Source organism: Podarcis gaigeae (assembly GCF_964106915.1).
Source record: "Podarcis gaigeae genome assembly, chromosome: 2".
NCBI classification, from domain to species: Eukaryota; Metazoa; Chordata; class Lepidosauria; order Squamata; family Lacertidae; genus Podarcis; species Podarcis gaigeae.
In genome coordinates this window covers 72,918,037-72,930,641 of record NC_139679.1, presented here as the reverse complement: position 1 = coordinate 72,930,641, position 12,605 = coordinate 72,918,037, and the positions used below count along the sequence as shown (strand labels likewise).

At 44.2% G+C, this 12,605-nt stretch overlaps 1 protein-coding gene across 4 annotated transcripts in view; it reads left to right on the top strand.

Moving 5' to 3' along the window:
* The window catches only part of MST1 (macrophage stimulating 1), a 28,669-nt gene that overhangs the window by 13,716 nt on the left and 2,348 nt on the right, over positions 1 to 12,605 (top strand). For 2 of the 4 annotated variants that reach the window (XM_083726582.1, XM_083726581.1), the window contains 10 exons: positions 821 to 939; positions 2,205 to 2,367; positions 2,515 to 2,645; positions 3,615 to 3,717; positions 4,575 to 4,699; positions 5,474 to 5,509; positions 5,692 to 5,803; positions 6,125 to 6,202; positions 7,501 to 7,647; positions 9,796 to 9,902. In XM_083726582.1, coding sequence (XP_083582708.1) covers positions 821 to 939; positions 2,205 to 2,367; positions 2,515 to 2,645; positions 3,615 to 3,717; positions 4,575 to 4,699; positions 5,474 to 5,509; positions 5,692 to 5,803; positions 6,125 to 6,202; positions 7,501 to 7,647; positions 9,796 to 9,902 — 1,121 coding nt within the window. The remainder of the gene's footprint in view (positions 1 to 820; positions 940 to 2,204; positions 2,368 to 2,514; positions 2,646 to 3,614; positions 3,718 to 4,574; positions 4,700 to 5,473; positions 5,510 to 5,691; positions 5,804 to 6,124; positions 6,203 to 7,500; positions 7,648 to 9,795; positions 9,903 to 12,605) is intronic. The other 2 variants (XM_083726583.1, XM_083726584.1) reach the window with 1 other exon arrangement.

Here is a 12,605-nt window from a genome sequence, read left to right as displayed (position 1 = left end):
ACTAGGCCACGAGATAAAAAAAGAAGATTGTAAATTAGTATACTATGCAGTCACAGCTGCAAGGGTAGTGTTAGCCCAGATGTGGAAACAGCAGGAAACACCAACGGTGGAGGAGTGGAGATCAAAGCTGCTAGACTACGCGGAATTGGATAAACTTACAGGAAAAGTTAGGTATATAAGAGACCAAAAGTTCATCAAGGATTGGGGAAAGTACGTAGACTATCTGGAATCTATCAGTGAGGGAAAAACAACGCTAAAGGGATTCAGAGATGCACTGTGATAGACTAGGAGTTATTGTGTAAAGAAAATAGGAGATAGAGAAAGGTACACTGACAATATATGCTAAGAAATGTGTAACCCAAATTATTACTTCGAATGATTTTCGGGCAAGCTAAAGGAAGCCTCGAAAGGGAAGATTAGGTAACTTTGTTGATGTGAAAATTATAATTTTGTGTATCTTCTTTTTATTTTTATTTTCCTTTTTATTGTTATTTGTTTGTGTAATATTCTTTTTTGTTTATCTGTGTTTTAGTCTTTATTTCTTTTATGGAATGAAGCAATAAAAAGAATTTTCAAAAAGAGAAGGAGAAGCTATTTGCATCTCTCCTTTGTTCAGAGTGTCCAGTCCTGACATCCAGTGAAATGTGTGCATATCGGATGGGACATATTCAAATAGGACAGACCGAGACAGAAGCAGGAGCTGCCCTTTTATCTTCCTGCAGGAGGTGCAAATCGTGGTTTGCTGTAGGAGCAAGTGAAAATAGAAACAATGTGCACATGGTTTCACACACATCCTTCTTCTCTCTCCTGCTGCTTAAAGATACCCCGATAAAGACCTAGATGACAATTACTGCCGTAATCCTGACAGTTCCGAGCGTCCTTGGTGTTACACAACAGATCCAACTAAGGAGCGAGAATATTGCCACATTCGGAAATGCAGTAAGTCCTCCTGAGATTTCAGGCAGTGGCGGAGCAAGCTGATTGGGCGCCTGGGGTGATGTGCGTGCCCTGCATCCAGGAGCGGGGCCAGCCAGGGCAGGACACTCTGTGGGGCCTCCAAGGAGTCTGCCTGCCTCCTCCCCCTCAGCCGTCCTACAGCTGAGGGGGAGGCGGCAGGTGGACCGCTTGGGGTAGTGTGTAGCCTGCGGGCGCCCAAGCCACCGCATCATTCCCAGGAGTGGCTCAGGCGCGCTGCAGGCCCAGCGGTGAGTGCCGCCTGGCATTTTGTCACCCCCCTCAGTGGTGACACCCAGGGCAACCCGCTCCCACCGCACCCCTCTTCCTCCACCCCTGATTTCAGGGCTCACCTGATAGCAACAATAGGGAGAGTATTGTCTTGAAGGGTATGCTACTGAGTGAAATCTGTTCCTAAGAAAAATTCAGCAGGTTGACCCCTGCCTGCTGGGTTTCCCTCTTCTGCTCACCCTTTGAGGTGCCATTGTCCCCACCACTGTTATTAGTGATTTGAGAGCCAATAAATTTTGGGCTTGTTTCACCTGCTGATGTGCGAAGACAGGGAGTACAACATGTTCTTATGGAATTAAAAGGGAGGAGAGGGCAGAGCAGCCATTTAGCAACAGACACCTCTTTCCCTTTCAGTTCGATTGAGAAGATTGGGCCCACCTTAACCCAAGGTCCACACAAGAGCCAGTGACAATGAGCTTTGGCAATGATATGTTTGTTCTCAAGGGGAGTGTGCAAATGTCCATAGAAACTCACACTGAACAATCCTAAATTCACTTAGCAGGGACTCAGCTATAGGTGGTTAAATATGCACAGGTGCCCAAGGTGAAAAATTCCCATTTATCTTCACCTCAGCATCTACCTGATGCATGCAACCTCTGACCCCAAAACTTCCACTCCCAAAACGGGTGATGCACACAAATCTGCATTTTCCTGTGAAGTCTGTATAATGCTGTCTTGAAAGTCTAAAAATCAATTCTGAAACTGATCATCATTAATTTAAAAAACATCCAGAATGTAAGCACATGCGTAAAATATCAGTTTTGAAACTTCAGCTGCAACCATCTCCCACAAATGAGTAACTTGAAATTTTGTTTCACAAGGCCTTTGAAGTGTGTTTAGAATTAGTTTTGTAGCTATGTTTTTTCTGTCTTATTTATGATGTATGCTACTATATTGGTGTGGTAAAATTGGTTTTTGAAATAATTGTGGCTTTGATTTCCTTTTTCCACCCCTGGAAGTAGAGAAGCGCCGACACATCCCATCTACAACCAGCTGCTTCAGAATGAAAGGAGAAGACTATCGAGGCAAAGTGAACATCACTGCAACGGGAATCCCCTGCCAACGCTGGGACTCTCAGATACCTCACCGTCACCATTTCCTGCCTGAGAAATATGAGTGCAAGTAGGTCCTTATTCAGGAACATGGAGGGTCTCTTGAATTTGCCCAGTCCCCAGAAGTTTCAGGTGCAAGTTGAGCCCAGTTAGGAGTCTTTTGGTGCTTCTGTGGGCAGGTGAGGAAGCTGCTGATACTCTGTCTTGCAATATCTAGGGGCCTTAAGGAGAATTATTGCCGGAATCCGGATGGCTCAGAGGCCCCTTGGTGTTTCACTAGCCTCCCCAACATGAGGACGGCCTTTTGCTTGCAGATCAAACGCTGTGCTGAGGATGTGCAGACAGAAGGTGAGAGCTGGATGGACTGGTCTGATGAGCTGGGATCGAGTGGGATCCTTTCAACAGTGATTCTTTCTTTTCTCTTTCTACTCAAGTCTGAGTAGCGCCAATATAATATAAAATATTATATTATATTATATTATATTATATTATATTATATTATATTATATTATATTATATTATATTATATTATATTATATTATATTATATTATATTATATTATATTATATTATTAGTATAGTATAGTATAGTATTGTACTGTATTATAATATAGTATTGCACCATAAAAAAGCTTTTGTATGTGATTTGGTATTGGAGGGTTTGACAGAGGTTTTCAAGTTTACAGCTACCAAGCATAGAATCACTTAACTATATAAAAGAACAAGTCTTGCTGAAGTCAAACCAACATGGCCTCTGTAAGGCTAAGTCCTGTCTCACGAACCTTTTCGAGTTATTTGGAAATGCCAAGAAGCAAACAGATAGAAGCGGTCCAGCTGACAAGTGACTCTCAGTTGCAATTGACTTTCGCAAAGCAACAGCACCGGGGCCCAGGACGCTGAGTCTCCTTTTTAGAGGTCCTCTTGTGGATCAATAACTGGTTCAGAAACAGGAAGTAGGAGTAGGAATTATTGAAAAGTTCTTCCAATGGAGAAAGTGGAGTCCCTCCAAGATCAGTATCCAGACCTCTGCTTTTTATCTTGTTCATAAATGACCTAGAGTTAGCAGGTAAACAGTGAGGTTGCCAGGTTTGCTGATTAATTGTTCAGGGTGGTTCAACAACAACAACAACAACAGGGATGGCTTCCTTGGCTCCTCATAGGCATCTGGTTACGCCCTGTGAAAACAGGAGGCTGGACTAGCTGGATAATTGCCCTGATCCACCAGGCTGTTTTTATGTCCTTACGGTTTGCCGTGTTGGAGATGATATTGAAGTGTATAGTAGGCAATGGCACTCAAGTGGGTCATTTGTCCTCACAGACTGTTATCATGGAAATGGAGTCGAATATCGAGGCACCGTTAGTAAAACCCGGAAGGGAATCACTTGCCAGAAGTGGAAAGAGCAGTCACCTCACAAACCACAGTGAGTATGTGATGGTCTGTCCTAATGAAAATTTCTCATCCATATGAGTTCTGAAGGTAAAGAGCCTGCTCCGCTCCCCCCCGGATTTTGGGGCCTAGCCATCAATTCCTTTCCCAAAAGCTGTAAGCCCTGTACATCCCCAAAATAAATGGGGGGGGGGGATAGAATAGAGTAAAATAAGGTGCACTTCTTTGTCATTTTTAATGTTTCAGGTTACCTGAACCTGCCAGCACTGTATTGGTACAGAATCAGTACACTCGGCACCATACCACATCCCTGTGTAGCAACAGTGAGGAAGAGGGATTGTCTTATTGTGGGGGGAATCTGTACTAGCACTGGAGAAAGGAGTACACAACCCGCAAAGAACTAAATTTGAAAAATAAAATAAAATGAGAAGATCAACAAAATGGGATATTGGAGTGGGATGTTGTGGCCTTGCCAGTGTTTATCACTTTAAAAATTGCGAATAACTACCTGAGTCGGTGCTTCCACATTTGAGTGGCTTAGTTTGGCTTTTATTCTAAAGAAAAGAAAACATACAAAAATTAACCCCTTCTGCCTAGTGTCATTATGTTATGTTGCTTCTGCTATTACATTTGAGATGGTATCACTAGCTGTGGGAAAAGAATTGCACACCCCTCCAACAATATAAATATTGTCATTTGTATGCTGGGAAATGCAAATACCTGCTCAATGCAGGTGCTCCCAAATGTCTTAATCAACCACAACAAATAATTGAAAGTGGGGTATCTGTTGCATAACAAGGAATTCTTCCAGATAGGTGTTGGGGATTTAGGGAACAAGCGGCAGTCAAGTGTTCATGTGCTGAAGGGATGGTTGTCCTTTCTTTCTCCTAGGGTCTTCCCCACTGTGCATCTTGAAGAAAATTATTGCCGCAACCCTGACAATGACAGCCATGGCCCCTGGTGCTACACCATGGATCAGAAAACTCAGTTTGATTACTGTGCTATTAAGCCATGTGGTGAGTCTCTGAGCCAATGTTGAGAGTTAGGCCAATGTCGTGATGAACATGACCCCCCTGTCCTGGTCAGTTCTACCAATAGTGGGCAACTTGTGACCCCTGCCAGCTGTTTTGTGCACTCTATGGAGTGAAGCCTTTGGCTTACCTTGCCTGTTCTGTATTGGTTAGTTTGTAGGTTTGTCTGCAACACAGCAACCCCCTTGGGCATTTTGATATTGGAATAACATTTGGCACACACATTCTGTATTTCAGGTTTTAAACCCCAGCTTGACCCCCTACACCTGTTTTGAAGAAGGCCTGTAAAGCACACTGTTGCTCTGTTTCAGCATTCCAAAACATGCAAAAATGATCACATGTGATAGAAGATTGCATGTGGTTGGAGATTAAAATCACCCTGTTAACAGCACTGGGCTGAGAGGAGAGAGTTAAACCATTCTTGTCAGTTTAGCATTGAAGCAGGACAATTTCTCCATTACGGAGTTGATCAGCATTAAACCTCTTCCCACAGCTTAGTGCTGTGCTGGACAAATCATCCCATTGCAACATACAGCAGCAAGGAGAAATTTAACTTCTTCTCTCAGCCCAGTGCTGTGATGGGGATGAGTGTGGTCTATTCCTAAGTATGAGTAGATTAAAATTGCCCTGCAGAGACTTGGCAGGATAGATTTGGCCTGCAGGTTCACCAATCCCTGAAGTATATAGTAATCAAATGGTGTACAGAAAGCAAGTGTTGTGTTTGCACATGTAAACCAGCCCTATGTTTCCTCTTTTTAGCCGGTGATAATAAGCTGTCCAACTTGCTGAACCCGGGTAAGTCTCCTGTGCCTGATGCCTGTGACAGTTGGGAAGGAGGCAGTTCTGATGAGAAGGGAGGGTAGCTGGGCTGGGGAACCTGGACTTTGCCAACAAGCTTTGGAAGTTGAAATCTCTTGTTTTGCTTTTAACCACCGAGAGCATTGTGCCTGACTTCGCTCTCACATTCCTGGTTGCAGATAATGTGGTCTTTGACCAATGTGGCAGGAGGGACGAACGAGTGCAGCTTCGGGCTCGTATTGTGGGCGGGCGACCTGGGAACTCGCCTTGGACGGTCAGCATCCGCAATCGGTGAGGAATATACAAATGCTGGTGGTGGAATTCCATAAGGAAGATGAAAAGTTTTCAATGGTCTGGACACATCTGCTATGGGGAACAAATCAGAGTGAATCTGTCCAGCAGGAAGCACTGATGGGAAAAGAGCCACCTTAGTAATCCAATGGCTTCAAGGGGAGATTTCAGCCCTGTGATACTGCCTCATTTCATTTATCCTTCATCTTCGTTACTCATCTCGCACTGTGTGTTCCAAGCAATGAAAGCACTGCAAAAGAGAAAGTTCTCAGCAACTGGCTGGCAAGCTGATCGGGTTTTTGTGTATTATATGTCTTACAGGGAATTAGTCCATTTCTGTGGAGGATCGTTGGTGAATGAGCAGTGGGTCATTAGCACACGCCAGTGCTTCTCTTCCTGGTAAGCATTTTATCTGGCTTTTCTCTGACGTTTCCTGCACTATCTCCTTCTGGTGCCCCTTGTGAAAGGCAGTACAGTAGTACCCTGGGTTACATACACTTCAGGTTGCATGGTTACATATGCTTCAGGTTACAGACTCCGCTAACCCAGAAATAGTACCTTGGGTTAAGAACTTTGCTTCAGGATGAGAACAGAAATTGTGCTCTGGCAGCACAGCAACAGTGGGAGGCCCCATTAGCTAAAGTGGTACCTCAGGTTAAGAACAGTTTCAGCTTAAGAACGGACCTCTGGAACGAATTAAGTTTTTAACCCGAGGAACCACTGTACTGTTGTTTTGTGGCAGAGCCTAATTCCTGATACTGCACAGGAAACTGCTGAGGGGCTGCCTTGCTGAAACAATTGACTGTTGGCCAGTCATTTATCCTAGATGGAAATAGCCTCTGCAAAAGGGGGGGGGGGAATGCCATGGGTAAAGAAACACCCTAGCTCAGCTTTCCCCAACTCTTTATGATTCGGACTGCAACTCTGGTCAGCCATGCTGGCTAGGGCTGAGGGGAGTTGTAGTCCAAAATATCCAAAGGGCACGTGGTTTGCAGAGGCTGAGCTAGCACAGCTCATTTAAAGCACTCAGTCAACAGCAGCTTCAGTTCCTGTCCCAGAGTTGCATTCAGGAAATGTAAATCCAGTTCAAGTTCACTTTCAAAGGAGGAAGCTGCAAACTGCATTTTTTTTTAAAGTATGGCTTGTCTTAATATGCCTTTGTTGTGACCTCTGTTAGCAACAACTAAACCCAAAAAGTAAACTATAAACAAATGTAAAATGTCTGAAAAGACAAGAGCATCGTAACCCAGTACCAGAAAGGCTATACAGATGTACTTTAGAAGTCGAATGGAATCCGTTCTGGAAGTCCATTCAACTTCTGAAAAGTTCGGAAACCAAGGCGCAGCTTCTGATTGGTCCCGATTGCTCAGGCACGTTGGAAACAATAGTGGAAGCTGCACCGGACGTTCAGCTTCCAAAAAAAAGTTCAAAAACTGGAACACTCAATTCTGGTTTTTGATTGTTTGGGAACCAGAATGTTTGATGCCCAAGGTGTTCAGGAGCCGAGATACGACAGTAATGTCAAAGCCAGTCAAGCCTACCTGAGGAGGGTGTTCCAGAGTTGGGATGCTAACACCAAAGAAGCCCTCTCCTTTGTGCAGTCATAACACACTTATAAAGGAGCTCAAGTAGGGAAGCTGCCACTTAGGATTGCAATCTTTGGACCCCTATGATAACTGTGTTCCTCTTATTGGCAGTGAAGCTGACTTGTTTGGTTATCAAGTCTGGCTTGGGACACTCTTTAGGAACCCTGGTCCCAATGACCCTGACAAACAGGCCATTCCCATCTCCAAGATTGTGTGTGGCCCCTCCGAGTCTCTTCTGGTGATGCTGAAACTGGAGAGGTGAGTGCCTTTTGGAAATGGGCTCTGTGTCTACTACAGAATGGATGTGGCTTCCATGTTTCGTATCCTAAAAGAGGGGTGGGGAATGTTTTTCAGCCTGCATCCCTTTCCTGGCAATGTGGCAATGGTAAACAGTTCCAGAGGCAAAAGTGGGCAGAGCAACAAATGTAAATTCTATCTTTGTACAGCTGGCTACTTTCTACACACACCTGTCCAGACAAGCAAGAGGCACCCTCAGAATTCAATGACACATTCTAGGCAGGCAAACAAAAACACCTGTGGTGTGATGCAGGGCCAATGAGTGTGTGTGAACTGCAGAGAGGCCAGATAGAGAGGCCTAGATATCATTCCAGGGCCTGAGGTTCCACAGCTCTGTCTGAAGATGTGGATGGATCCTATTTACCCATTGCACTTGCACATTCTTGAATATGTGTACACTGGTTCTTGAGAAGACCACCCTCATTGACATTGGAGAGTCCAACTGGATGCTGTGAAATCTTCAAGTCTTGGAAAGGGAATGATGACCGTCACCCCCCATAAATGCACACATTTGGCACAGTGAGGTGGGACTGAGCAGTGCATGGAAGACTGAGGGTGTTCCATACCTGCCAGTGCAATTCCACAGCCCAATCTGGGGTTGGGGAACCAGCCAGCCTAGTTGTTCTTATCTTGGGGCCTTGGCATTTAACCTTTATTTTAAATAGGGGCAGGGGCAGGGCCATGGTTCAATCCCAGGCATCTCCCTATAGGGCTGGGATGACTCCAGTCTGGAACCCCATTGCCAGTTGAAGCAGACAGAACTGAGCTACATAAGCCAAAGGTCTGGTTCAGTATAAGGCAGCTTCCTATGCTCCTTTTTGTGTTAGGTTAACAGAAAACAGATATTTTTTTATTATTACATCAAAAGATATAGACACACACTATTATTATTATAGTAGACGCCAATATATTTTTTTGTTTGGCTTGCCTCTTGGCCTAGGTGCATAACACTAAATGATGGCTCAAGTGTAGAGTGCCTCCTACCACCTTGGAAGTTGGGACACCATCTTCTGTTTTTCAGCTAGAATTCTACTCCTGTGGTTCATTCTATGGAGAACTAAAGCCTTCAGGGGAGCAGTCTGTGAGGGCAGTGATATGTGCAAGAGGGAGATGGCAGATGAGAAAGATAAAGTGATGTGATGGATGGATTTCAACAGGAGTGTTTAACAGGTGGGACAGGATATCCAGGACAAGGCTAAATTCAGCAGCAGTTTTAGGTTTTGAGGATGTTGTTTCTCCTCTGCCTGATTGACAGGCACCTCCCTTTCCTGGACCTAGCAACGGTGATGTTCTCCTGGAAGCCAAATTCTGAGACTCCTCTTCCCTGGGGAGTTCCAGGGAAATGGGATTGTAATTCTCGCCTGTAGTGGATTTCAGTGAGTTGTGTGGTTGTCTCCATATCTCAAAGCTCTTATGCCATGGAATAATGGAAGCATAACAGAAGGAACTTCACTGGTCATCAACAGCCCTTGCCAGAAGTAGGAATCTTACTTACATCACCCTTCTTGAAAGGCTAGCCAACCCTACTTTGCCTCTACTGATAACTTTTGAATATCCTCCTAACTCAGAAACTGAACCAACCTAAATCAGAATGGACCTGACCCAGGAATGGCCCTCCAGAAGTGGTCAGACTGTAGTTCCCAGCATCCCTGGGCCTCCAGAAGTGGTCAGACTGTAGTTCCCAGCATCCCTGGGAACCATTGGTCATGCTAGCTGTGGCTAATAGGAGCTGGAGCCCAACGACATCTCCTAAAGGATCTGCTCCCTGCTCATAGCTATGTGTAGAAGCTATTGCCACACACACAGAATGACCGTATTTTTCCGTGTATAAGACGCCCCCATGTATAAGACTCCCCCTACTTTTGGGGACCCCAAATTTAGAAAATGGGCATATGCACTATCCGTGTATAAGATGCCCCCAGATTTTTAACCTTATTTTAAAGTAAAAAAAACCTAGCTTATACATGGAAAAGTTCGGTAAGCGTTGCAGTTGCATGAGCAGCCGGCCACAGGAATGACGCTGGCACAGCCAGCAACTTGCAGTGGTATTATCTTGGCTCTCTTATTTGAATATTGGTGGTTTTATAGCCTCTTTCTTTCTTTCTGAAGGCCAGCAATTCTGAATCAGCGTGTGGCACTGATCTGTCTTCCCCCTGAGCGTTACATTGTGCCTGCGAACACCGTATGTGAGATTGCAGGATGGGGAGACACCAGAGGTACAGTCTCAGAAAAAGGGCATTGGGGAACCATTGGCGGGTAGATTATTTTTTTATTTATTTACTATATTTATACAAGGCCACTCAGTAAGATTGTTATCTGGGTGACTCTGTTTTTTATTTTTATTTTTTTATTTTGTATCATTGAAACAAGACTTCCGGGTCGGCGCCATCGCCGAATGGCGGGCTCCCTCCGAGCTCCGGAGGGAGCCGGCTTGGCAGGGGCTGGGTCCTACCGCACCGGCGATGCGGGGACCCTTAAAAACCACGGCCAGATTGAGGCCGTGGACATGGAGACTCGGCTGGCACCGTTAGCGCCCTCCCGACTCGTGAAGGAGCCTTTTTAAAGGCTACGGATCGGGTGCCGGGGAGAAGCGTGGTGCTTTGAGTTCTCTGCTATCCCTGCCGAGCGCAGCCGCATGCCATCCGGCGGAGAGCGCTGACTTCTTCTATTGAAAATTCGGCTCTAAAGAAGAACCCGTGAGTAATTGGAATATGGACTAAAAAAAAGGGGATAAATTTTTAAAATTCGGAGCGAACGGGGGAGGTGGAAAAAAGGAAGTCAGCCTACCCCTAAATTGTAGAAGAGCCAAAACAAAGGACTGGACAACTAAGATCGAGTGTAACCTTATCTTGCCGAATCAGCAACTTCGCGAGGGAAAATTATAAGATTGAGCTGGAGGAGAAAAGTGGAATTGTTTTTAAAAAAAGCAACCCCCCCGGAATCCCTGGAGCGATTCGTGAAACTGCCTGGAGAAAAGTGATGGAGGTTTTGACAGCTGTCAAAGAGCTGTCAAAAAGGAAGATTAAAATAGAGACTTTGTTATGAGGACTTTGCCGGTTATATTTGTTACAAATTGAATACAAACTGTTTTAAATATCGGTCAACAAGCTACTTGGTTTGGTGGATGTGATTCTGGAAGGGAACTTTGTTACTGCAATCCACCTAGAGGAGCCGAGGGACATTGCATGTGTTTTTCACAGGAAATGTGAACAGTTGAATGGAACTTTCAATCTCCTGGGAAACTGCAGGAATGGAACACTATTTTGTCTACAGAGGTCTACACACTACAGGAAACAATGGAACTATTTGTAGGAAAATGAAAGGAACATGATGTAATGCTTTGCTTCAAGAATAACAAACCTCTGCAGAGACACTAGAAACTTTTGGAAAAAGAACATTTCTGTGGGAGAACAGAGAAATAAAAAGGAGGAGAATGATTGATAAGAACAAGGAAACAACAAGAACTGGACAGAACTGGGGGAACATTTGGGATATTCAGGTTTGACAAGCTTATGGATACAAAATTGGAGTTTTTACTCCTGGATATAAAAACCTGGATAGAAGAAATGGGCCCTTATTTGATAGACTCCTTCTACGATTGGACATCCGTAATTAAAGACTGGCAAAGAATCGGAGGGATATAGTGTAATGTGGGAACTCCAGGAAGATATTAGAAGTGGAGGGATAGGTGAAACACAAAGGGGAAAGAGGGGAGGGAAAATTGGAATCCAAAAGCTGTAAAATTATTATTTACATTTATCTTATTTTCATCTGTACTATGTTTGAAAGGGGGAAACCCGTGGAAGGGTATAGATCGATCTTAGGGGACGAGAATTTGGATAAATTGGGTTATTGACGAAGAGTGTAATTTGGGGATAAGAATTTGTTGAATTTAATTGCTTATTTGGAAGATTTGGAACACAAGAGGGGGTAGGGAGGGGAAGTCCTAGTTATTGGCAATAGACTGGATTTAATTTGTTTTGATTTGTTCTAATTTGGAAAACCTTAATAAAAATTATTATAAAAAAAATAAAAAAAAAGAAAAGAAACAAGAGTGTGCAGCATAACAATATTAAAATAATAATAGAAGCAGATAATTACAATACACAGCACATAAATAGTGGTTCAGGACACTAAAACCTGAGATTTGGGAATTTGTTTTAAGTGTTTATCTGGTGCTTAACTTATCGTATCAAAGGTACCAGGTGAGTCTCTTTGAGAAGGGCACTTCACAACCGAGTGCTACCATTGTGGAGTCCCCTCCCCCAGGCAGTCTACCATCTTGCTTCACTTGGTGGGGGCACCTGAAGAAAGGTCACTGAAGAACATTCAAGGTCCAGGTATATAAATGTGGAAGGAGGCCATCTTTGATCTGACCTGGTCCTAAGCCATTAAGCACTTTGAAGGTTAATACTGGCACTTTGAATTGGGACTGGAAATGGACTGAGAACTAGCGCAGCTAATAAAATTCTGGAGCAATATGACTGAATCACTCAGTCCCAGTTAGCAATATTGTAGTCTTGTATTGGGCCAACTGCAGTTTCTGAACTTTTCTGAAAGGCAACCCCACACACCACACATTTCAATTCTCTAAACAGAATCATGGTCTGGCAGCCACTCACCCTTCCAATTTGCCAGGAACTTCTTTAGTGGCTACTCTCTAATTCAGTCTATTCTCACTTTCCTTCCTTCTGCCACATCAGCTGCAGAGCTTATGTTCCCCAGTCAAATAAAAAGCTTTGATGCATGCTGGACCCACTCACTGGCCCTGCCTCACAGTGTGTGCCCCTCATGACATGGTCCAGCTATACAGGAGGTTGCCTAAGCCAGTTCCTCCTCACCACCATTTGTTGATTTGTATGCCATTTTTCCAGGAGATTGTGCCCAGAGTGGCTCACAGCATATCAAATGAGCAATAA